The sequence below is a fragment of the Schistocerca gregaria genome, chromosome 8 (genome assembly GCF_023897955.1).
Source record: "Schistocerca gregaria isolate iqSchGreg1 chromosome 8, iqSchGreg1.2, whole genome shotgun sequence".
Classification (NCBI taxonomy): Eukaryota; Metazoa; Arthropoda; class Insecta; order Orthoptera; family Acrididae; genus Schistocerca; species Schistocerca gregaria.
In genome coordinates, this window is record NC_064927.1 from 339987111 (window position 1) to 340010905 (window position 23795).

The following is a 23795-nucleotide window of genomic DNA, read 5'->3' on the forward strand; positions in this document are numbered from 1 at the left end:
TCGTAAAAGGCGACGAAAAAAACAAACCACTAATAGGGCTAACCCCCCCCCCCCCCCTTAGTGTGATTAGTTGGTTCAGGACACAACTAAAGAAGCCTCGGACAAGCGCCGTTATGGTCGGGGACGACGCTTGAACCCTATGCCCGCCCACAATGGTAACGACTCTGCTAGCCAACTGGAAAGTGATTTAAATCCAAATAGAGGTGTTTTGCAGGATATGCTTCCTGCAACCACCATAGAAGGAAAACAAAGACAGAGGATGAGATTGTCAGATGAAGTTAATCGACACCTCATGTTCTGTTATTACCAAGCAAAAAACCTAGGAACCAACACAACTGGATACAGATCAAAAGTATACATGACATTTATTACCAGATACCTAGAATTAAAATTTTTAACAGAACGACTAGCTGATCAGATCCGTGTAATAATAAAAAATAACAGGATACCCCAGTCAGAAATAGAAAACATCAAACAACAAGTACAATAAATACTGGAACAAAATAATGTGCAATCAGAAGAAGAAGAAAATACAGTAATGGAGTCTCACATCCTAGAGCAAACAAACAAAGAACAACACGCATCAATTAAACAATCGGAGGAAACCGAAATCTTAAGACTGCCACCAGAACAAGTACAAATAGAACACGAAGTGACACATGTTAGATATAGAAGAAAAATTTCAGCTGACATATATAGAATACAAAGACAAAAATACAGACATTAGACTATTCTTACATAGACCGCCAAATAACACACAAGTCGAAACAACAATAAAAACTATCAACACAATAATACACAACAAAATAAATGAAAACACAACTATGGAAGAGTTAAAACTACTGGTTTATATAGGAGCACTCACTACACTAAATATACACACTAGGCAGAGATCAGAACCAACCAACACACAGAAGAAACCCACAAAACCAGCATGGCAACACAGGCTACAGATCAGAATAGAAAAACTGAGAAAAGACATTGGACAGCTAACACAATTTATAAGAAAAGAAATATCAGACAAAAAACGAAAAAGGATAGGTAAAATCTCACAACAAGAAGCGATAGAGCTATTAGATGAAAAGAAGCAGAAATTACAAGCATTGCCAAACGACTTAGAAGATACAAAAAAAAGTGAAAATAGAAGGAAACAAACCAAACATCCAACACAAACCAAAAGAAATTTTACCAGACAATAGATAACACACACATTAAAATAGACAATCCACCAAACATACCAGACGTGAAACACTTCTGGAGCAACATATGGTCAAACCTAGTACAACATAACAGGCATGAACGGTGGATAGAAGCAGAAACAGACACTTAAAAGATGATACCACAAATGCCTGAAGTGAAGTGATAATTTTGCAACATGAAGTCACCAAAGCAATTAATTCTACTCACACTTGGAAAGCCCCTGGAAAAGATAAAACAGCAAATTTCTGGCTAAAGATGTTCACCTCAACACATTCACATCTAACTAAATTATTTAACATTCACATTGCAGACCTATACACATTCCCTGATACACTTACACATGGAATAACTTAGATGAAACCTAAAGATCACGCAGACACAGCAAACCCAGCTAAATACCGCCCCATAACATGCCTACCAACAATATACAAAATATTAACTTCAGTCATTACACAGAAATTGACACATACAACATAGAACAAACTTATAAATGAAGAACAAAAAGGCTGTTGCAAAGCAGCACGAGGATGAAAAGAGCAACTGATAATAGATGGAGAGGTAACATATTAAGCTAAAACTAAACAAAGGTCGCTACACTACGCATACATTGATTACCAAAAAGCTTTTAGTAGTGTACCCCACTCATGGTTACTACAAATATTGGAAATATAGAAAATAGATCATAAATTGATACAGTTCCTAAACATAGTAATGAAAAATTGGAAAACCAAACAAATTCAAATAATATCGCATCACAGCCAATACAGATTAAGTGTGGAATATACCAAGGAGACTCATTAAGTCCTTTCTGGTTCTGCCTTCCTCTGAACCCACTATCCAACATGCTAAATAATACAAATTATGGATACAATATTACTGGAACATACCCACACAAAATCACACATTTGCTATACATGGATGATCTAAAACTACTGGCAGCAACAAATCAACAACTCAACCAATTACTAAAGATAACAGAAGTATTCAGCAATGATATAAATGTGGCTTTTGGAACAGACAAATGTAAGAAAAATAGCATAGTCAAGGTAAAACACACTAAAGAAGTAGATTACATATTGGATAACTACAGTGACTGCATAGAAGCGATGGAAAAACAGATGCCTATAAATATCTAGGATACAGACAAAAATAGGAATAGATAATACAAATATTAGAGAAGAACTAAAAGAAAGATATAGACAAAGACTAACAAAAATACTGAAAACAGAATTGACAGCAAGAAACAAAACAAAAGCTATAAATACTTAGGCTATACCAATGTTGACCTACTCATTTGGAGTAGTGAAATGGAGTAACACAGACCTAGAAGCACTCAATACACTTACATGATCACAATGCCACAAATATAGAATACATCACATACATTCAGCAACAGAAAGATTCACATTAAGCAGAAAGGAAGGAGGAAGGGGATTTATCGACATAAAACCTACATTATGGACAGGTAGACAATTTAAGAAAATTCTTTCTATAACAAGCAGAAACTAGCAAAATACACAAAGCAATCACTCATATAAATACATCGGCTACACCACTGCAATTTCATAACCACTCCTACAGCTCTTTAGATCACATAACATCAACAGATAGGAAGAAAGTAAATTGGAAAAAGAAAACACTACATGCCAAGCATCTGTATCATCTAACACAGCCACACATTTATCAAGATGCATCCAACACATGGCTAAGAAAAGGCAATATATTCAGTGAGACGGAAGGATTCATGATTGCAATACAGGATCAAACAATAAACACCAGATATTACAGCAAGCATATTATTAAAGATCCCAATACCACAACAGATAAATGCAGACTTTGCAAACAACAAAGAGAAACAGTAGATCACATCACAAGCGGATGTACAATACTAGCAAATACAGAATGCCCCAGAAGACATTACAATGTAGAAAAAATAACACATCAACAGCTTGCCTTACAACATAAACTTATAAAACAACATCTTCCCACATAAAAGTATGCACCACAAAATGTACTGGAGAATGATGAATACAAGTTATACTGGAACTGAACCATTATAACAGATAAAACAACACCACATAACAAACCTGACATCATACTCACCAATAAAAAGAAGAAATTAACACAACTAATCGAAATATCCATACCCAATACAACAAGTATACAAAAGAAAACAGGAGAAAAAATTGAAAAATACATCCAACTGGCTGAGGAAGTCAAGGATATGTGGCATCAGGATAAAGTTGACACTATACCAATTATACTATCAACTGCAGGAGTCATACCACACAGTATCCACCAGTACATCAGTACAATACAGCTACATCCAAACTTATATACACAACTACAGACATCCGTAATTATTGATACTTGTTCAATTACCCGAAAGTTCCTAAATACAATATAACATATACCGTACACTTAAAAGGAAGTCACGCTTGGTCAAGGTCCGCGTCACTTTCTACTTTAGACCAGACATAACGTCTGAGATAAGAAAGAAATAATAATAAATATGCATAACTTTTCTGAAGAAAGAATTTTTTTGTGGATTTTTACATAATCATTACAGTTTATGCTTAGAACGAGATAATGTTGAAGCTTTCGCTAATCTGTTTCGCATCTTTTTGTAGAGTTGAGTTTTCTTGCTTTTATATTTTTTCAGAAAAATGGAAAAGATCGGCAATTCCTGTATTACTTAACGAATAAACTTCCAACCTGAAAACCGGGCAATTTTACATTGCGCGCGCGCACACACACACACACACACACACACACACACACACACACACACACACACACACACTCTCAACTACGTACATTTATTATACATTTACATTTCCATGTTAAATGTTCACTCTTAGTGAAGGTTATCTAATTTCGTCACTTTCTAATACAACAGATCTGGTCTGGAAGGCCCTAATTCCCTTGCGGCCAATTTTTCCTGGTAACTTTATTTTCTGATAGAACTCAATACAGGTTCAACAGCGTTAGTGTTGAGACTGCACAGGAAAGCTGATTGCTGAAACAGTAAACCAGCTCCAAACACAAACTGCCATTTATGGAAATTATCAAATTCAAGTAGTACTTTCTACAAACAACGACAATTTACTAGAATGCAAATAAGGCACTGTGAGCCAAAGGGCTAAAAGCACACCGTCTTCGGCCCACAAATTTAAATGAATGTCAAAGAGACCAGCGAGACAGCTTTTCGTGAATGTTCAGATATACCTACGATGTGAGCCTACAGTACAGATAAACTCTAGCCACCATAAGGTCGATGGATATAAGAAGCATGAATAAATGCTACAGTCTCCCAATCGACAATAATGTACTTTATGGTTCTCAGCGCCTCAAGTGGTTTACTGTAGGACAACAACCAAAACTTAATGTACTAAATCTATGTGCTTCTCTCTCCCCTCCCCCTCCTCCTCCCTCTCCCCCACACAACGTCCCATCAAAACTTAATGGTCACCGCAAAACACGTGACCCCTATACCTGCTTCTGAAATCTAATACCATTTGTCCTGTGACTTCTTGCCAGCCAATTCCCTGTGTATTCACTTAAATATGGGAGTCGAAGAGGATGTGCTTTTGACCATTATGGCTCTGATCGCCTCATTTGTGTTCTATTCAAGTGACCTTATTGGTAGATAGTACTATTTGAATTTAATAATTTCCGCAAATGGCAGTTAGTGTTTGCAATTCATTGTTTGTTGTGCAGGAATCGGCTTTTCTGTGCAGTGTCACCATAGCTCTGTTGAAACTGTATTACGTGCTAACAGAAAAGAGACTTAACAGGAAAACTTAACCGCAAAGGAAGCAGGGTCCCCAAGACCAGATCCTTTGTATGAGAAAGTGACGAAAACAAATAACTACAAGCGAATATACATAGCATAACTATATCCCACAAAACAAGTTTTTCTCAGTATAACTATAACATACACCGATGTCCAACGTAATTTTACTCTGTAGTGAGTGAACTGGCATAACTGTGGAGTGCGCAACTGCCTAGCGGAATTTATACCAAGTGAAATTGGATAAAAGTTTGCTGCAGTGTGCTACCACCTGGTGGCATTGCTGTAAACTTGGAGTTGAGTGGCAAGGGCTAACAGTGCACGCTGTGAATCGTGCACATTGTTTAACAAATGTGTATGTATTTGGCCCTTAAGGCAGTTACGTCACTCCAGTTGCGCATGCACAGAAGCTCCTTGAAAGGCGCACAAATGAAGGTGTGTTCGCAACCCTGGTGCCAAGTTTCACGGAGTTTAGAGGAGCAATGTAGCCCAGCGCAGTAGACTTAGTACCGTGTATTTCAGATTACTACATCTACATTACGTTTAACAGTATTGAAAGAAAAATAAGCAAGAAATCCGCAAGGTGTCAAAAGTCAGGGTTTTCACGTGCTCTTGCAAACCGCCACCACTGAGTCTGCACTAATATTTCTGACACCATATTGTTAACTCTCATCGGTTACTTGATCTTACGCCGTGTTTGGAATGCTGCCAGAGATAAGACACGATTTTAAAATCGTGGCACGTAGACGAATACTTACATCGCAAATGTGTAATTAACTTCGTAAGGGTAATCATCCACACATTCAGTATACTTTGCAGTCATATTTTCGATGAGAATGAAGTATTTGTGTCTGTTAAATAAACTTTCTATACTGTCTCCTAGTGAGGACTAGTAAAACCTAATAGAAGGTCTTGCTCTGATACCGTCTGTTCTGTTTTTGCAGAGAATGGGCGTCCCAATAGCTGGTAAATCGCGTTTCCAATTCAACGTCAAAGTGCATGCGACAGGTGGATACAGGTACATGAACGCGCTGGAAGGAAAAGTGATACCCATTATTTGGCTTGAGAGGGTAAGTTCAAATACAATGTAGCATAAATCCTAAGTGCTGTGTGTCTGATCATAAAACTAAAAAGAACCTTCGCTATTAACATTTGGTCTTCGATGAAGGTAGATAAAAAGCACGATTCTTTCATGGCTGTTGATATACTTTCCGGGATGTGAGGTCGTGGTCCAAGAACTTCTCTGTTCCTTACGTTTCTTGCCAACTCAGCGGAGCAGCGCCGTCCTGGACGAAACGTAAGGAACAGAAAAGTTCTTGGACCACGACCTCACATCCCGGAAAGTATATCAACAGCCATGTCACCCGGTCGTGAAAGCCTTCATTGTAAGATTCATTCATTCATTCAGTCAGTCAGTCAGTCAGTTTTGTTGCAACGCGTCAGCCGAATTTTGGAAGAGAATGAAATAACATCCCTATGTGTAAATTTAGTACAATTTGAAAAATGTGAGAAATGACTGGAGCTTTAGATTGATAGTATGGTCACCTCTGTCTTGTAAATGGTAATAGTAACAATAGTTGCAGCAATCGGCTAGTTTCTCATAATACCGCTGGTTTGTAAGAGAAAGTTAACATGTCTTCGGGTTTGTGAATACACAGGGATTTGTCTGGCAAGAACTCAAGAGTGAAACGGCGTTACATTTCGGAAGTTGGTATAGGGTCACGTGTTTGGTCGCGACCGTTAAGTTTTAGTGGGACGCTTGAGGTGGGAGTTGAGAAGGGAAGGGGGGGGGTGGAGAGGAGGAGGAGGAGAGAAGCGCCATGACAAGAAATGGCATTCCATTCGTGGGGACGATCAGAGCAAGAGCGCCCGGGTGATTCCTTCTGCGGTATGCATTACGTCTGGATTACAGGCCTCTTAGAATCTTAAAGCTAGTTTGGTACAACTGATAATTTTCCATCCGAATGTTTCGTGATTCGTAGTCCGGAAATCAGACGATGTCTCTTTGACGTCGACCCCACGTGGCTGGTTGGTCCATTATGTGATTTAAAACAGGTTGTTCAGTGATTTTTCTTCAATATATTTTTTAAATATTTCTCCAGCCTTTCCCGAAGTTGGGCCCCCATGGCTGGGCATTCAGTTGCCGGGTACGGGCTTGGCGACCCCGGGGTTACTGAGCCGGGGACTGGTAAGCGCTGCCAGTCCCCTGTCACCGTAAGCTCTGGGCATGCTTCAACGACCACCGTGCGGCGCGGCGGTGGAATGTTGTGTGTCTCAGGGAGTGGGGATCTTGGCTTGACCGCCCGGATCGCGAGGATGGAATACACCTCTACAAACAACCCCTCATTCTCAAGGTGTGCTGCGCGCTGATGAGATGCATGGCTGTTGAGGTAGAACAGTCGTCAGCGGGCAACCTCTGGGGAACCTGCCGCACCTCAGTTGTATAAGGCTTACCTAGGCACGTGGGGCACTGTCTAGGTGGACTTCGAGTTCCCTAGCTGCTCGTGAGACCGAGATGGATCCTTCGAAATCCTCTTTCCTTCCTCCCAGCGGAAAGGGTGGGCCGCTGGAAGGTTCTAACACCAAGTCTCCTAAGAGGGCTCGTGCAGTCAGTCCCCCTGACTCCGGCATTACTTCGACAAGTCCAGTCTTAGGTAACAGAATGCATTCTGGTAATCAGAATGTGTTTCTCATTGTGATAGGGAAGGAGGGTAGTTTATAGAAGATTTCGCCCTTCTATATACAAAAGGGTTTGGAGGGAATCTGTGGCTGTTTAAAATCGGTGAAGTGCTTACGTAATGGGACCTTGCTAGTGGAAACTTCCACTTACCAGCAAGCAACCAACGTCCAGTCTGCTAAATGCCTTGGAGAGTATGCCATAGACACTGAACTGCACAGCACCTTGAACTACAGCAAAGGTGTTGTGACACGCCGGGACCTAGTTGACATGCCCAAGGAAGAACTGCAACGTGAGTGGGCTCCAGAAGGTATCGTTGATGTCCAACATATCATGAAGAGGGCTGATGGCAATCTTGTTAAATCCGACACTCTTATTCTGACCTTCAGCAGGACGAAACTTCCTGAACATGTTAAAGCTGGCTTCCTTTGCCTTGGTGTGTGGCCTCATTTCCCGTCCCCAATGCGCTGTTTTAAATGCCATCGTTTTGGGCATACCACCTTAGGATGTAAAGGCGAAGCGACTTGTGGCAACTGTGGTAGTACTGCTCATGAAGGAGTTGGTTACTCGTCTCCAGCCGAATGTATCAATTGCTCTGGGAACCACCCTGTTTGGAGTAGGGACTGTCGAATATTTTTAGAGGAACGCAAAGTCCAGGAAATTAAAAACAAGCAAAGCGTATCCCCTACGGTGAGGCCAAAAAGATCTAAAAGTCGATGCAACCTCCCACATTTGCTGCATGTTTTGCATCCATGGTTCAGAAGCCTACTCCAAAAGCCGATGACTAAACACAGACAGAGGTGGTGAGTCTTGGCACTAATACCTGCAGCAGTCAGTGCACTTGCAATGCAGCCAGCATCTCAGAGACTGCAGCCCCAACTCGAACGGCAGAGAAAGGTACAGTGGCGAACTTGGGCCAGCCCCTGGCGCCTCAACAGCTCAGGATGTTCCGAAGACCAGTTCAGCCATTACCACTGCTACATCGGCTCCCCCAAAGCCCACCAAACCGCAGGACGCTCCCGTACAGCAGCAACAGCGTGTCAAATCCCGTGGTAACCCGTCTGACCATGCAGATGATGTTTTCCATGAGGCTTCATCTGACTCTTCCCCAGAGTTGATGGAATTAGACATATGTGTGGGGCAATCATCTCGCCCCACGCCTGCCCCTCCACCTGCTGCAGTCTCCCCGCCCCGTCGGAGAGACAGGATGAAGGTGCTACCTTCATCATAGATGGCTCCCATACTTCAGTGGAACTTGTAAGGGTTCAGAACGCATATGGGGGAACTTCGTCTCCTCTCTCAGGGTAGACCACTATGTCTGTGTCTCCAAGAGACTTACTTCCATCTATCAAAATCCCCTGAGCTACGAGGCTATACGCTGCACAAAAAGGACGACCTGTGTGGAGAGAGGTAGAGGAGGCGTAGGTCTTTTCTTCAGGACGGACTACTCGCCTCTCTCGCTTACGACGACTTTACAGGCCGTCGCTGTGTCCGTGCACGTGCGTCATCCATTGACTGTATGTTCGCTTTACTTGCCCCCCACATAATGCACTTGGTGAAGTGGCCCTCGACGATCTTCTTACACAGCTCCCCCAGCCATTCATTATTTGTGCTGATTTTAATGCCCACAATGTGCTTCGGGGCTTTGCAATTACCTGCCCCAGGGGTAGAGGCTTCCCTGTCATCCTGTGCCTACTTGCTCAATGGAGGACAGAGCACTCATATCTGCACAGAGACTGGGTCGTTCTCTGCCATTGATCTCTCGCTTTGCTCTCCAGCTCTTGCCGCCAGTGCTCACTGGGAAGTGGTTGCTGACTTGTACAGCAATGATAATTTCCCAATCTGGATTCACCTGCCAGATGGCGTGGACCCCTTAAGGAGACCGCCACAATGGGTGCTCAGTAGAGCCGAGTGGACACTTTATAGACAGTAGTCCCAGTTCGAACACTGTGCGAATGTTGTGGCTTGGGTGGATCGTATTATCAAAACGGTCCACCACGCCGCTGCATCATCTATTCCACAGTCCACAGGCTACCGGAAGAGGTCACCTGTACCTTGGTTGACTGCCGAATGCCGCTCTGCAATCAGGAGCATGCGTGCGGCTCTGCGTAGGTTCCAGTGTCGGCCGACTGCTGAGAATCGTGCAGCCTTTCGGGTGGCGAGGGAAAGATGTCGCCGCATTATTCGTGAGAGCAAGAAGAGGTCGTGGCAAAAGTTCCTGAACACCATTAATCGTTCCACCAAAAGTTCCATTGTGTGGGAGACCATCAGGAGAATTTCTGGCAGAGGGAGGTGCCCCATGGCTGCTGTAATGAATAACGGCACACTCCACACGGATCCGCGAGACATTGCCCAGACTATTGCACCGTATTTTGCCACAGTTACTGCAACAACGAGTCAGGATCCAGGTTTCCAGTGCCATAGAGCGGTTGCTGAGAGACGTAGTCAGGAGTCCAGTCCTCCTCTCATTAAGTTTACAACTTCCAATTTTCTACGTGGGAGCTGGATTCGGCATTGTCTGCAGCTCGTGACACATCCCCTGGTCACGACAGGATCCATTAAAGTATGCTACGGCACCTCACAATGCGAAACAAAGAAATCCTTCTCGCACATTTTAGCGCCATTTGGGTGTCAGGTCACTTTCCTGACTCGTGGCGTGAGGCAGTTTTAATTCCTTTTTTAAAACCTGGGAAAAACCGCACGAGCCAGAGTAGCTACCGTAGTGTTGCCCTCACTAGTTGCATGGGGAAGACCTTGGAGCGGATGGTCAACCGCCGCCTTGTCTGGATGTTAGAATCCCAGCCCCAGCAACTCTTTAGTCGCTTTCAGTGTTTGTTCAGGAAGTTTCATTCCGCCTTCGATAACCTCGCCCTCCTGGAGGCGGTTATACAAAAAGTTTTCCTACGCCGTCATCACATTCTAGGTATATTTTTCGGCATCGAGAAGGCCTACGATACTACTTGGAGACGTCTCGTCCTGGAGCAACTTCACGAATGGGGTTTTCGTGGTTGTCTTCCTCTTTGTATTCAGTCTTTCCTCTCGCCACGATATTTTGGATACCGAATTGGTGACGTCCTGTCTGATCGCCTTGAGCAGGGGAACGGTGTCCCTCAGGGTAGCGTTTTAAGTGTGACTCTCTTTGCCATCGCTATTAGCAGCATTACGTCCATAGTGAAAAGTCCTGTCCAGTGTTCCTTGTTGGTGGATGATTTCTTTGTTTTGCTCTTCTTCAAACATTGCAATGACAACGCGTCAGTTGCAACTTACTCTTAGACGTTTGGATGACTGGGCGCAGAAGAGTGGTTTTAAGTTTTCCACCGAGAAGTCTGTATGTGTTCTTTTTAACCGTTCTCGATCGATTTCAGCCTTTACTGAGTTGAGGATGAGGGATACTATTCTAACTTTTACTTACTTTTAAAGACACGGTGACATTGATGGGGCTCGTTTTTGACTCGATGCTTATGTGGTTACCTCATCTTAAAGACCTGAAACGGCGGTCACTTACGGCTTTAAGTATTTTAAAATGCCTTAGCCACAGTACATGGGGAGCTGCCAGGACTTGTCTGCTCCAGTTTTACAGGGCGTTTGTGCGATCTCGGCTCGATTATGGGTGCACGGTGTATGGGTCTGCGAGGCCTTCTTACTTAATGATGTTGGACGTTGTGTACCATGAAGGGCTTCGGTTGGCCACTGGGGCATTCCGAACTAGCCCCATACCAAGCCTCTGTGCAGAGGCTGGTGAACCGCCACTTCATATGCGGCGACGGCTACTTACGGTGCGCCAGGCGTATAAAAATTTGTCCACCTATACACACCTGCATACCATACCGTTGCTCAGCCTCCTCTGGCACGGTTATTTCATAACCGGCAACGTGCGACGCAGCCCTATGGGATTCGCGCACAGGACTGCCTCGCTGCCATGCCTATGGCTGGTCTTCGTGTTTTACGTCGCGGTTGGAGCAGATTTCCACCTTGGCTCCTCCGGAGACCCAAATTTATTTTAGATTTGACTACTTTTAAGAAAGATGGCACAGCACATTTTAGATTCCAATCTCTGTTTTTAAACATTTTAGATGTGCATCAGGGTTTCATCGTCGTTTACACTGATCGCTCCAAACTGGAGTATTTCCTTGGCTGTTCTGTGGTGTTCCCTGATCATGTTACCCGGATTCGCTTCCCTGATGAATATACCGTTTTCGCAACGAAGCTCCACGCGATCCTGAAGGCACTGGAGCAGATGACTCGTGTTCGGAGCGATCGATTTCTTCTCTGCTTCGATTCTCTTAGTGCCTTACAATCACTGCAGAACCTGTATCCGACTGAGATGGTCCAGGTGATATAGGACCAACTGTACTTGTTCCAACGGCGGGGTAAGGAGGTATCCTTCTGCTGGGTGCCTGGTCATGTCGGAATATGGGGCAATGAACAGACCGATCGGGCTGCCAAGGAGGCCTGCAGAGAGCAGAATGTGGTCCAGTGTCCTATACCCTTGCAGTCTGTCATCTCTGCACTCCACAGGAAATACATGGAGTTGTGGGCGGGGGGTGGAGGGGGGCAGAATGGCTGGCGGTGACAGCCAATAAACTGCGGTTGTTAAAGTCAACAATTCGGCCGTGGCGTTCCTCTTGCGGTTACTCAGGCGGGAAGAGGTGGCCCTCACACGTCTTCGGATCGGGCACTGTCCTCTCACGCATGGCTTTTTGTGATGCTTGTGGTGTGCACATCTCTGTCCGCCATATCGTAACAGACTGCATTTTATACCATGATGCAAGGGCAGAAGCACAAGTTGATGGGGATCTGCCTTGTGTTTGAGCTAACGATCAGACGTGTGTGTCTAGGGTTTTACAGTTTTGTGATGTCTGGACTCTGGCCTAAATTTTTAGGCTGTAGGTTTTAGTGTATTGCAGAGTAGCTGACTCCTCCCTTTTTTCCTTGCGGTCAGCCAGCCACTTCCATCTGTTACATGGTTTTAGCTCCCTCTACCACTTTCTTCCTGTGTTGGCCATGTTTTACTGCTGACGCCCTGATTCATCCCACGCTTCGGTGTAGGTAGGCACATAATTTCAAAGCTTGGTACCTGTGTTTTATGTTCTGTTTTATCTTACTGTTCTGAGTTTTTTTTCCTTGACACCCGCCTCACTATGTTACTGAGCATGCGCTGAAGCCCTTGCTGTCGTGCGCCCACAAAAACACTCTACTATTATTACTACAGAATTTGGCGAACATAATTTTCATAATTACGTCAGCCTTTCTTTGTGATTAATTACACTTGGCTGCAGACAGGGATCCTCACAGCTCTCCATATCGTGTTCTTTTAACTTAAAGTCTGGTACAGTGTTATTCCCATCAGACACTGTGATTAACTTCTCAGACCGTATTCAGGTTTCTTTGTCAGTCAATACATGTGGTACTAGATAAAGTTTTGGCTGTCCGGTAACTTTTCGATAAGGCCCTGCAGTACTACTTCCATATCTCAGTTTTGTTTCGATAATTTTGTAAAGTAACTTCCAATTCTTCGCTGGTAAATTTATGTGACTTAACTGGCATACCTTTGTGAATCTAGCCACGTGGGTGCATGAATGCCTGTTTCTAACCAGATCCTTGTAACAAACCCGTATTTCTCTTCGATGTTTCCATTCTTGTAGTACAAACAGATAAGTCATTTCTGCGATAAATAAGGAAGACCACTGACGGTCAATCTGATCCATAGTGCCGCTAGTGGGCATTGAAGCTTACATGTGAGGTGTGGGCAGTAGGGATTTATAAAATTTTTAGAATAAGTATTTGGTAAGTAATTGTTGTTCTATCCGCCAACTTGCTGTAACTAGGCTTTATAAATTTCATGAATTAAAATTACTTCCCTACTTTACAAGTCATAATTATTGTGGAATAGTTGAATGGTTAAAAATTTTACTTCTAACAGATACAAAAGTGAGCGGTAGGTAAAAAAGGTTAACTACCTCAGCGTTAGACGATTTGCATATGAAATGATCCTTTCATTATACTTGTCCTTCTGTCCCACTCACGGGCGACGAGATTGATTTAATATACAGAGTGGTCCATTGATAGTGACCGGGCCAAATATATAACGAAATGAGCGTCAAATGAAAAAAAAACTACAAAGAACGAAACTTGTCTAGCTTTACGGGGGAAACCAGGTAGCGCTATGGTTGGCCGGCTAGATAGCGATGCCATAGGTCAAACGGATATCAAGAATTTTTTTAAAAAATAGGAACCCCCATTTTATTACATATTGGTATAGTTCGTAAAGAAATATGTTTTAGTTGGACCAATTTTTTTCGCTTTGTGACTGACGGCGCTGTAGTAGTCATAAACGTATAAGTGGGTGGCATCACGTAACATTCCGCCAGTGCGGACGGTATTTGCTTCGTGGTACATTACCCGTGTAAAAATGGACCGTTTACAAATTGCGGAAAAGGTCGATATCGTGTTAATGTATGGCTATTGTGATCAAGATGCCCAACGGTCGTGTGCTATGTATGTTGCTCGGTATCTTGGACGACATCATCCAAGTGTCCGGACCATTCGCCGGGTAGTTACGTTATTTAAGGAAATGGCTCTGAGCACTATGGGACTTAACAGCTGAGCATCAGTCCCTAAAACTTAGAACTACTTAAACCTAACTAACCTAAGGACATCACACACATCCATGCCCGAGGCAGGATTCGAACCTGCGACCGTAGCAGTCGCACGGTTCCGGGCTGCGCGCCTAGAACCGCGAGACCACCGTGGACGGCATTTAAGGAAACAGGAAGTGTCCAGACACATGTGAAACGTCAACCACGACTTGCAACAAATGATGATGCCCAAGTAGGTGTTCTAGCTGCTTTCGCGGATAATCCGCACATCAGTAGCAGACAAATTGCGCGAGAATCTGGAATCTCAAAAACGTCGGTGTTGAGAATGCTATATCAACATCGATTGCACTTGTACCATATTTCTATGCACCAGGAATTGCATGGCGACTACTTTGAACGTCGTGTACAGTTCTGCCACTGGGTACAAGAGAAATTACGGGACAATAACAGATTTTTTGCAAGCGTTCTATTTAGCGTCAAAGCGTCATTCACTAACAGCGGTAGCGTAAACCGGCAGAATATGCACTATTGGGCAACGGAAAATACAAGATAGCTGCGACAAGGGAAGATCAGCGACCTTGGAGGATTAATGTATGGTGCGGCATTATTAAAGGAAGGATAACTGGCCCCCATTTTATCGATGGCAATCTAAATGGTGCAACTTAGCTGATTTTCTACGTAATGTTCTACCGATGTTACTACGAGATGTTTCACTGCATGACAGAATGGCGATATATTTCCAACATGATGGATGCCTGGCACATAGCTCGCGTGCGGCTGAAGCGGTAGTGAATATCACATTTCATGACAGGTGTATTGGTCGTCGAAGCACCGTACCATGGCCTGTACGTTCACCGGGTCTGACGTCCCCGGATTTCTTTCTGGATATTGCTATCGTGATCGACCGACAACGCCTGACAATATGTGTCAGCGTATTGTCAATGCATGTGCGAACATTACAGAAGGCGAACTACTCGCCGTTCAGAGGAATGTCGTTACACCTATTGCCAAATGCACTGAGGTTGAAGGACACAATTTTGAACATTTATTGCATTAATGTGGTATTTACAAGTAATCACGCTGCAAAAGCATGCGTTCTCGGAAATAAGTTCACAAAGGTACACGGATGACATTGGAACAACCAAAATAAAATGTTCAAACGTACCTACACTCCTGGAAATTGAAATAAGAACACCGTGAATTCATTGTCCCAGGAAGGGGAAACTTTATTGACACATTCCTGGGGTCAGATACATCACATGATCACACTGACAGAACCACAGGCACATAGACACAGGCAACAGAGCATGCACAATGTCGGCACTAGTACAGTGTATATCCACCTTTCGCAGCAATGCAGGCTGCTATTCTCCCATGGAGACGATCGTACAGATGCTGGATGTAGTCCTGTGGAACGGCTTGCCATGCCATTTACACCTGGCGCCTCAGTTGGACCAGCGTTCGTGCTGGACGTGCAGACCGCGTGAGACGACGCTTCATCCAGTCCCAAACATGCTCAATGGGGGACAGATCCGGAGATCTTGCTGACCAGGGTAGTTGACTTACACCTTCTAGAGCAATTTTGGTGGCACGGGATACATGCGAACGTGCATTGTCCTGTTGGAACAGCAAGTACCCTTGCCGGTCTAGGAATGGTAGAACGATGGGTTCGATGACGGATTGGATGTACCGTGCACTATTCAGTGTCCCCGCGACGATCACCAGAGGTGTACGGCCAGTGTAGGAGATCACTCCCCACACCATGATGCCGGGTGTTGGCCCCGTGTGCCTTGGTCGTATGCAGTCCTGATTGTGGCGCTCACCTGCACGGCGCCAAACACGCATACGACCATCATTGGCACCAAGGCAGAAGCGACTCTCATCGCTGAAGACGACACGTCACCATTCGTTCCTCCATTCACGCCTGTCGCGACACCACTGGAGGCGGGCTGCACGATGTTGGGGCGTGAGCGGAAGACGGCCTAACGGTGTGCGGGACCGTAGCCCAGCTTCATGGAGACGGTTGCAAATGGTCCTCGCCGATACACCAGGAGCAACAGTGTCCCTAATTTGCTGGGAAGTGGCGGTGCGGTCCCCTACGTCACTGCGTAGGATCCTACGGTCTTGGCGTGCATCCGTGCGTCGCTGCGGTCCGGTCCCAGGTCGACGGGCACGTGCACTTTCCGCCGACCACTGGCGACAACATCGATGTACTGTGGAGACCTCACGCCCCACGTGTTGAGCAATTCGGCGGTACGTCCACCCGGCCCCCCGCATGCCCACTATACGCCCTCGCTCAAAGTTCGTCAACTGCACATACGGTTCACGTCCACGCTGTCGCGGCATGCTACCAGTGTTAAAGACTGCGATGGAGCTCCGTATGCCACGGCAAACTGGCTGACACTGACGGCGGCGGTGCACAAATGCTGTGCAGCTAGCGCCATTCGACGGCCAACACCGCGGTTCCTGGTGTGTCCGCTGTGCCGTGCGTGTGATCATTGCTTGTACAGCCCTCTCGCAGTGTCCGGAGTAAGTATGGTGAGTCTGACACACCGGTGTCAATGTGTTCTTTTTTCCATTTCCAGGAGTGTATATTCTGTATTTTAATTAAAAAAACCTACCTGTTACCAACTGTTCTTCTAAAATAGAGACATAGCCATCTATCACAAAGCGAAAAAAGTGATCCAACTTAAACATTCGTATGTCTTGACGTACTACACGAATATGTAATAAAAATGGGGTTCCTATTTTTCAAAAAAACGCAGTTGATATCTGTTTGACCTATGGCAGCGCCATCTAGCGGGCCAACCATAGCGCCATCTTGTTTCCGCCTTCAATCTAGATAAGTTTCGTTCTTTGTAGTTTCTTCGTTTGACGCTTATTTTGTGAGATATTTGGCACGTTCACGATCGATGGACCACCCTGTATATTCTTGTGTTGGGTGAATAAATTGTTTTTGCTTAAATAAAATTCTGTGTGTTTGTTTACTAAAGCCGTCTTCTATGCCAACAGGACATTGGGGAATTTCCGCACGACCTGCAGAAGATTCTCTACTTCACGGCGGTGACGCTGGACAGTTTGAAGGCGGGCCTGCAGCACGGACTGCCGGTGGTCGCCGCCATGTGCGCGCTTTCGCTGGTACTGTTCGCAGCCGTCAGGTGCCGCAAGAACCGCCGCCTGCTGTCGGCGGCCAAGCGCAGCGGCGACAAGATACTGCTCAAGGTCACCGCACCAACCACCCGTGAGATGACTCGCCTCTGAGGCACCTGGGCCACGCGCCCGCTCCCGCTCCCAAACAAGTATTACCCGTCAGCCAATGAGGAAGCGACGTTAGCTGCGTGCTCCCGCCTACCAGAGAGTCTCTCCTGGTTAGGCTAGGATACACCAGTCTCCCTCAGGCCTCTGACCATATCGTACAGCGGCTAAAAACCGTCGCACTCAATTCCATCCTTTGCCCAAACAACTGCAACGAAGAAATACTTTTCATGGTGCAGAGGATTTGAATGATTTTTTGGGAAAAAAATCAGGAACTTCAGACCACGTTTATCAAAACACTTTGCGAATGTTGACCGCGAAGAGAAATCGCACTAATGTACTGTCAAACAAGCTGTGATAAGAAATGCTAGTTTTAGAATTCGATTGATAGTGTACAACGGACTTTGCGCGCAGAAAATGATTCCTGCTCAGTTCATGTATTGTTGGTTTAACTCTGAGAGCTGTGCCATATTTCTCGTAACGATTTTCTATATTTTTAATGTCATTTTAGGTAAGCTGAAGTGCCTTTTAAAAATTACTCGGATAAGACCTTAAAATGTCGATTACCAGAAGGTGGCTTTCTCATTTGAAAATGTGTGTGTTCCTACTTTTTAAAGCTTGGTAATATTGTACATAAAATTGGCGAGCAAACTGTTTTATAGAAAACATATTGGTGATCGAAAAAGGGTTACGTCCCAGGGAAGGTTATCAAATACAGTTCGTTATTCACTCTGAGTTTCTTCTTGTATGGTGTTTTCGAAGTTCATTTTTCGTGCCGTAGGCGTACCATGTAGACTGAGAGTGAGTTTTTCGTGATTTTTGTACAAAAATAAAAATAAAACTTTTTCTTAAGGTTGTTTTATATTGCTAATAAAATCCTTCAAAAATTACATCAAATAAAACTTAGAAACAAAAAATCCATGCTATTGATTTGATGATTTCTATGTTCTACACATGCAGAAAATTTCCTGGTAAAAAATACGGTCCCTCCATATTTGTGCTGGTGTGTGCGTGTGTGCGTGTGTGCGCGCCTAGTTATGTAACGTTGTTGCTGCTGACAGTAACAAGACAGATTTAATCAACATTGAGCACTAAGACGGGCGGAGTGGGCGTCCCTACCTCTGCCTCTGGTCGTGTGGGCGGGTGGGTGGGTGGGTGGGTGGGTGGGAAGGTGGAAGAGTGTATGGGTGTTGGCTACAAATCTTGAAGGACTTCCAGATGTAGAGGCCCAATGGTCCAGACCATTTTTAAATCAAAACCCAAACAAGACCATAGCACTCTAGTGATACGTACATAAGAGTCAGTTGGAGTTAAATTGCCCATATGTATCCAAATTACAAGCAGGTTAATGAGGACTTTCACGTAATCGACGCTGAAAAGAAAGCAATAATGAAGATAGTAACTATGAGAAAATTGCTGGGATTGAACAGGTTTCTCGTGCAGATATATTTCGCCTCATTTTCATCCAATGATACTGCACATTGGCCAATAAGGCTTCCACAGCAATTGCGATTGTTCAAATTGGCAGCAAAGTACATCAAAACAAGGAGCGCCGTTTTGAATCTATAGAAAGACAAGGTAAACACAATAACTTTAACTTTGTCATGGTTTTACTGACATTTGAATGAGACTAAATTTGTAAGGAAATACATGCTTATACTCAGCATCATTAAAGAAATAGTTCCTTTTTCGCTGCCGCTTATTGGCTTCAGAGCGCGACACAAAATAAAATAATTTTTTGGCTTCTCTCTGTGGTGAAAACTGAATGTCAGAGCATGAATCATCAATTAAAAAACATAAATGTACAAAGCCCTGTAGGCTTGAAACATAACAACATTGACAAAAGTTTTAAATGTTTTTTATAGTCATGATCGCAAATAAATACACTTTAAATGACGGTTAGTTTCGGTTGTTCACAAAACTACCTAAGAATCGTGAACAGCCAAAACTAGTCATGATTTAATATTTACTTATTTAGGCCCGTCATTATTGAAAGATACGTGAAAAAAACGTAAACTTTTCGAAATATTTAGTTAACTTGTCTCCATATCATGATCATGTCAGGAGTTCATAATGAAAATCAGAGGATTGTTAAATTTGAGACCAAGAAATGGAGACATCGTCTTTTAGATTACGCTATTTTTACGTCACCGAAATGTTGGTTTTTTGCAGTTATCACGAAGACATTTCATAGGAAAACAGGTAATTTCTTACGACTGCTGAAATTGATGGCATAATAAAGTGACGGAAAAAAATCGCAACACCAAAAAATAGTGATGAAATTTCAGTAATACAAGTGTGTAAGTAATATATTCGATTAACATTGCAAGATCACAGGTTGATAAAAGAGCGAGATAATCCATCGTAAATGTGAATCGCTGGTACATCAATAGCCAGTGTAACCGCCAGAATTTTCAATGCAAGTGTGCAAACGTGAACGCATTGTTTTGTACAGGTACCGGATTTCAGTCTGCGGGATTGACGTTCCATGTCTATTGCGCTGGGTAGGTCGATACAGGGGCTGCTATTGCCGGTTGTGGCTGGAGCTGTCTTCTGATGATGTCCCATGTGTTACCTATTGGAGACAGATCTGGTGATCGAGCAGGCCAAGGCAACATGTCATCACTCTGTACAGTACGTTGGGTTAAAACAGCGGTTTGTGGGCGAGCGTTATCCTGTTGGAATACACCCTATGGAATGCACATTATGAATGGTAGCAAAACAGGTCGAATCACCAGATTGACGTACAAATTTACAATCGGGGTGCGTGGGCTAACCACGAGAATGTTCGTGCTGTTAGACGAAATCACACCCTCAGGCCATAACCCCAGGCGTGTGTCCAGTGTGTCTAGTGCCCCTACAGTTAGGCTGAGACTTTGAATTGACCTCATAATCAACAAACGGCTATCATTGGCACTGAGGTAGAAACTATTTACATCAGAGAACACAGCAGACCTCCACCCTGCCCTCTAATGAGCTCTCGCTTGACAGCAATGATGGCGGTGGTTTGGGCTCAGTAGAATGCACGCTACAGGGCGTCTGTCTCGGAATTGTCATTGAAGTAACCGATTTGTAAGAGCTCGTTGTCACTGCGGTGCCAACTGCTGCTAAAGAGCTGCTGCAGGTGCAGCGCGATGAGTCAGAATCATAGACCGAAGACGATGGTCTTCCTTCTCGGTAATGGCACTTCACTGTCCGGAGCTCTGTTTTCATGACACCGTACCTTCCACTGACCACGGCTGCTGGCAATCAAGTGCAGTGGCTTCTGCGAAGCCTTTCTGCAGTATAGAAGGAACATCCAATTTTTCGTAGCCCTATTACGTGACCTCGTTCAAACTCCGTGAGATGTTGATAATGGCGGCTTTGTCGCCTTTAAGGTATTCTTTACTAACATCAGTTCACCACGTCCACTTCCAAAGGCACCTAATGCCCACGACCGCCACAGCATGTATTTAAAGCAAACCCGATTTGTTGCCTCACAGTGGCGCGAATAGGGCCGCTCTTAAGCGAACAACGCGAAATTTGAATAGGCATCTTTCAGATATAGAAACATGCCTACCAACGTTCGTTCATGTCGCACAGCTTCCATGGTTCTGAGTAGATTTTTCTGTCAGTATATGATCCACTACTGAAATAGCACTGTTTAGAACTTACAATCCGCTAATGAGTGAAAGAGAGTACCTTCTTGTGTCCACTGGGGGCCAAACCGCACAATAAGCCTGGGTTCGATATGGAGAGGCGTTGGGGTGAGTGGACTGATGTAGCCTGGTTGCGGCCTGGTTGCGGCCTGGTTGCGGCCTGGTTGCGGCCTGGTTGCGGCCTGGTTGCGGCCTGGTTGCGGCCTGGTTGCGGCCTGGTTGCGGCCTGGTTGCGGCCTGGTTGCGGCCTGGTTGCGGCCTGGTTGCGGCCTGGTTGCGGCCTGGTTGCGGCCTGGTTGCGGCCTGGTTGCGGCCTGGTTGCGGCCTGGTTGCGGCCTGGTTGCGGCCTGGTTGCGGCCTGGTTGCGGCCTGGTTGCGGCCTGGTTGCGGCCTGGTTGCGGCCTGGTTGCGGCCTGGTTGCGGCCTGGTTGCGGCCTGGTTGCGGCCTGGTTGCGGCCTGGTTGCGGCCTGGTTGCGGCACTGTGGGCTATGGTGAGTACGAAGCATCTTCAGCGTTTCTAGGTCCCCAGTTCTATACAATACAATGCACATTACAATTCCCAGGGCGTAGAGTACACACATTATAAATATTTGACATTTTTTGTCAGTCATAACATCTATATTAATCACTTTACAGATTGTATGCAACAAATAACCAATGTTTAAGCAGACAGTGGGTTTCACCACCCGCGCCTCTGACGGCTTGCCTCCGCTACAGCTAATGATGGATATCCATGCAAGGAGTTTGTCATGACCGGCTCTCACGCTTAAGCTGAAACATAACAGTAACTATTTGACGAGTCTCACTCAAAACTTGGAAATCAAAATACTTGGCGACGGGAAGGGAGACACCCAAGCCCAGTAACCGATAACTGTGTTGCCTGTGTTCATAACCCTGATGCAATGAAAGCATACACTACGGATAGCAAGTAACAGCTAATCTACACTGCCAACCAACAAATCATAACGTAGCTGCTTTCTTTCGTTAAACTTCGTACATACGCCACAAAAGAGACGAATTGTCTCTAGTGGTGCAGAAACCATTCAGTATTGTCGTGTTAATGTAGGTGAGCACTATTTGATAAGAACCAGAACTGGCGACGTAGTGTCTTCACTTTCCCGGTGCTCCACATCTACCGTCATCTCTGGAATGCAATTTAGGGTCGACAGTTTACCCAAATGATTTGTTTTATGACCAACATTCTACCTCTATCTCAGCTGAACTGCATCTACAGGATCATTCTGTCTTTCGCTTATTTTGACAATTTTTCTTGGAGTAGGTTTGAGAAATTTGTCGCTTCAAATTTTAAACAGAATGCTTACACCTATTAGATGCAGCTGTTAACATCATAGGTTATTAAAATCAGTTTCACAGCAAATTAAAACTGATGTACAGCGAAACAACCAATGTTCGGCACATTTTCCCGGAAAATCGTTCACGCATGGGTGATCATTGATTTCTCCTATACCACACAGTGACAATATATCTTAATAATCATAGAATAATTCTGTAACAGAGGCCTCCATATACAGACACATCTTTGAAAGAAGCAATTAAAATTTCGTAACCGTATAATGTGTAAATGTACAGACTGAATGACAAATTAAAGAATTTTACAGTAAATTTGTGAAAGGGAAAATGTACAATTTTTTTTTTTATTCTACAGTAAACAATGACACAAAAATTTACAACTGTCGGCGATCTCAATGGCTGGATCTAAGTTCACTGTTTAACGCAATAATGAACGCAGCAAGTTGAGCAGTTTAAAGACAAAGAATGATGAGTTAATGACGAAACTTACATGAAGGTAAAGTAACTGAGAAGACTTCACGAACCGAGCGAGGTGGCGCAGTGGTTAGCACACTGGACTCGCATTCGGGAGGACGACGGTTCAATCCCGTCTCCAGCCATCCTTATTTAGGTTTTCCGTGATTTCCCTAAATCGTTTCAGGCAAATGCCGGGATGGTTCCTTTGAAAGGGCACGGCCGATTTCCTTCCCAATCCTTCCGTAACCCGAGTTTGCGCTCCGTCTCTAATGACCTCGTTGTCGACGGGACGTTAAACACTAACCACCACCACCACAAAGACTTCACGAAAATAGTCAGAAATCATTGCGACGCAGGCACTTCTCTGCTTGATATGGTCTTTCTCGGCATGAAGACTCGCCTCTTGTACAAATAGTATTACCTTGGAAATGTGGTATGGGCGATAGACGCATAAATTCAGTTCACAGATTACTCCAGTTCACACAGTAATCGAGCACGTGCAACGGTCACAAAAATGAATAAATTGTGGAGGCTGAAGAAACAAAAATAAAGATACGTAACTGTGTGTAAGACGTAAATTACGTAACTTTGACACCTACAGTATATCACAGATAAAAGATAATGAATGAATGTGCTCATTTCTTCAATAATGTGTCATGTACTGGTTGGTGCCTAAATGGCGAACGAAACCCGAATACCTATCATGAAGAGTTCCTCGAAATAAATGATCACAATAGTTTCAGCAAGCCCGATGCTCCGTATTACCACTCGTTTGCAGGTCATGACCAGCTGAGAGGGGCACTGGATGCTGGTGTGAGGGGACATGCGGTCAGCACACCGTTCAGCTGGCCGTGACCGGAACCGC

The 23795-nt window shown here is 44.4% G+C and overlaps 2 protein-coding genes across 4 annotated transcripts in view; one reads left to right on the top strand and one right to left on the bottom strand.

Annotated features, from left to right (window-relative positions):
- LOC126284013 (lysosome membrane protein 2-like) overlaps positions 1-18443 on the top strand; it is a 395168-nt gene extending 376725 nt beyond the window's left edge. For all 3 annotated transcript variants that reach the window (XM_049982556.1, XM_049982555.1, XM_049982557.1), the window contains exons 10-11: positions 5938-6063; positions 17282-18443. In XM_049982556.1, the coding sequence (XP_049838513.1) occupies positions 5938-6063; positions 17282-17530 (375 nt within the window). In that variant the 3' untranslated portion in view covers positions 17531-18443. The remainder of the gene's footprint in view (positions 1-5937; positions 6064-17281) is intronic.
- On the bottom strand, positions 17692-23276 carry LOC126285180 (enamelin-like). The gene is made up of 3 exons (XM_049984488.1): positions 23235-23276; positions 21301-21649; positions 17692-17732 (listed from the first exon to the last, which is right to left on the bottom strand). Exons 1-3 carry the CDS (start codon positions 23274-23276, stop codon positions 17692-17694), a joined length of 432 nt encoding a protein of 143 aa, XP_049840445.1.
- Positions 23277-23795: the final 519 nt, after the last annotated feature.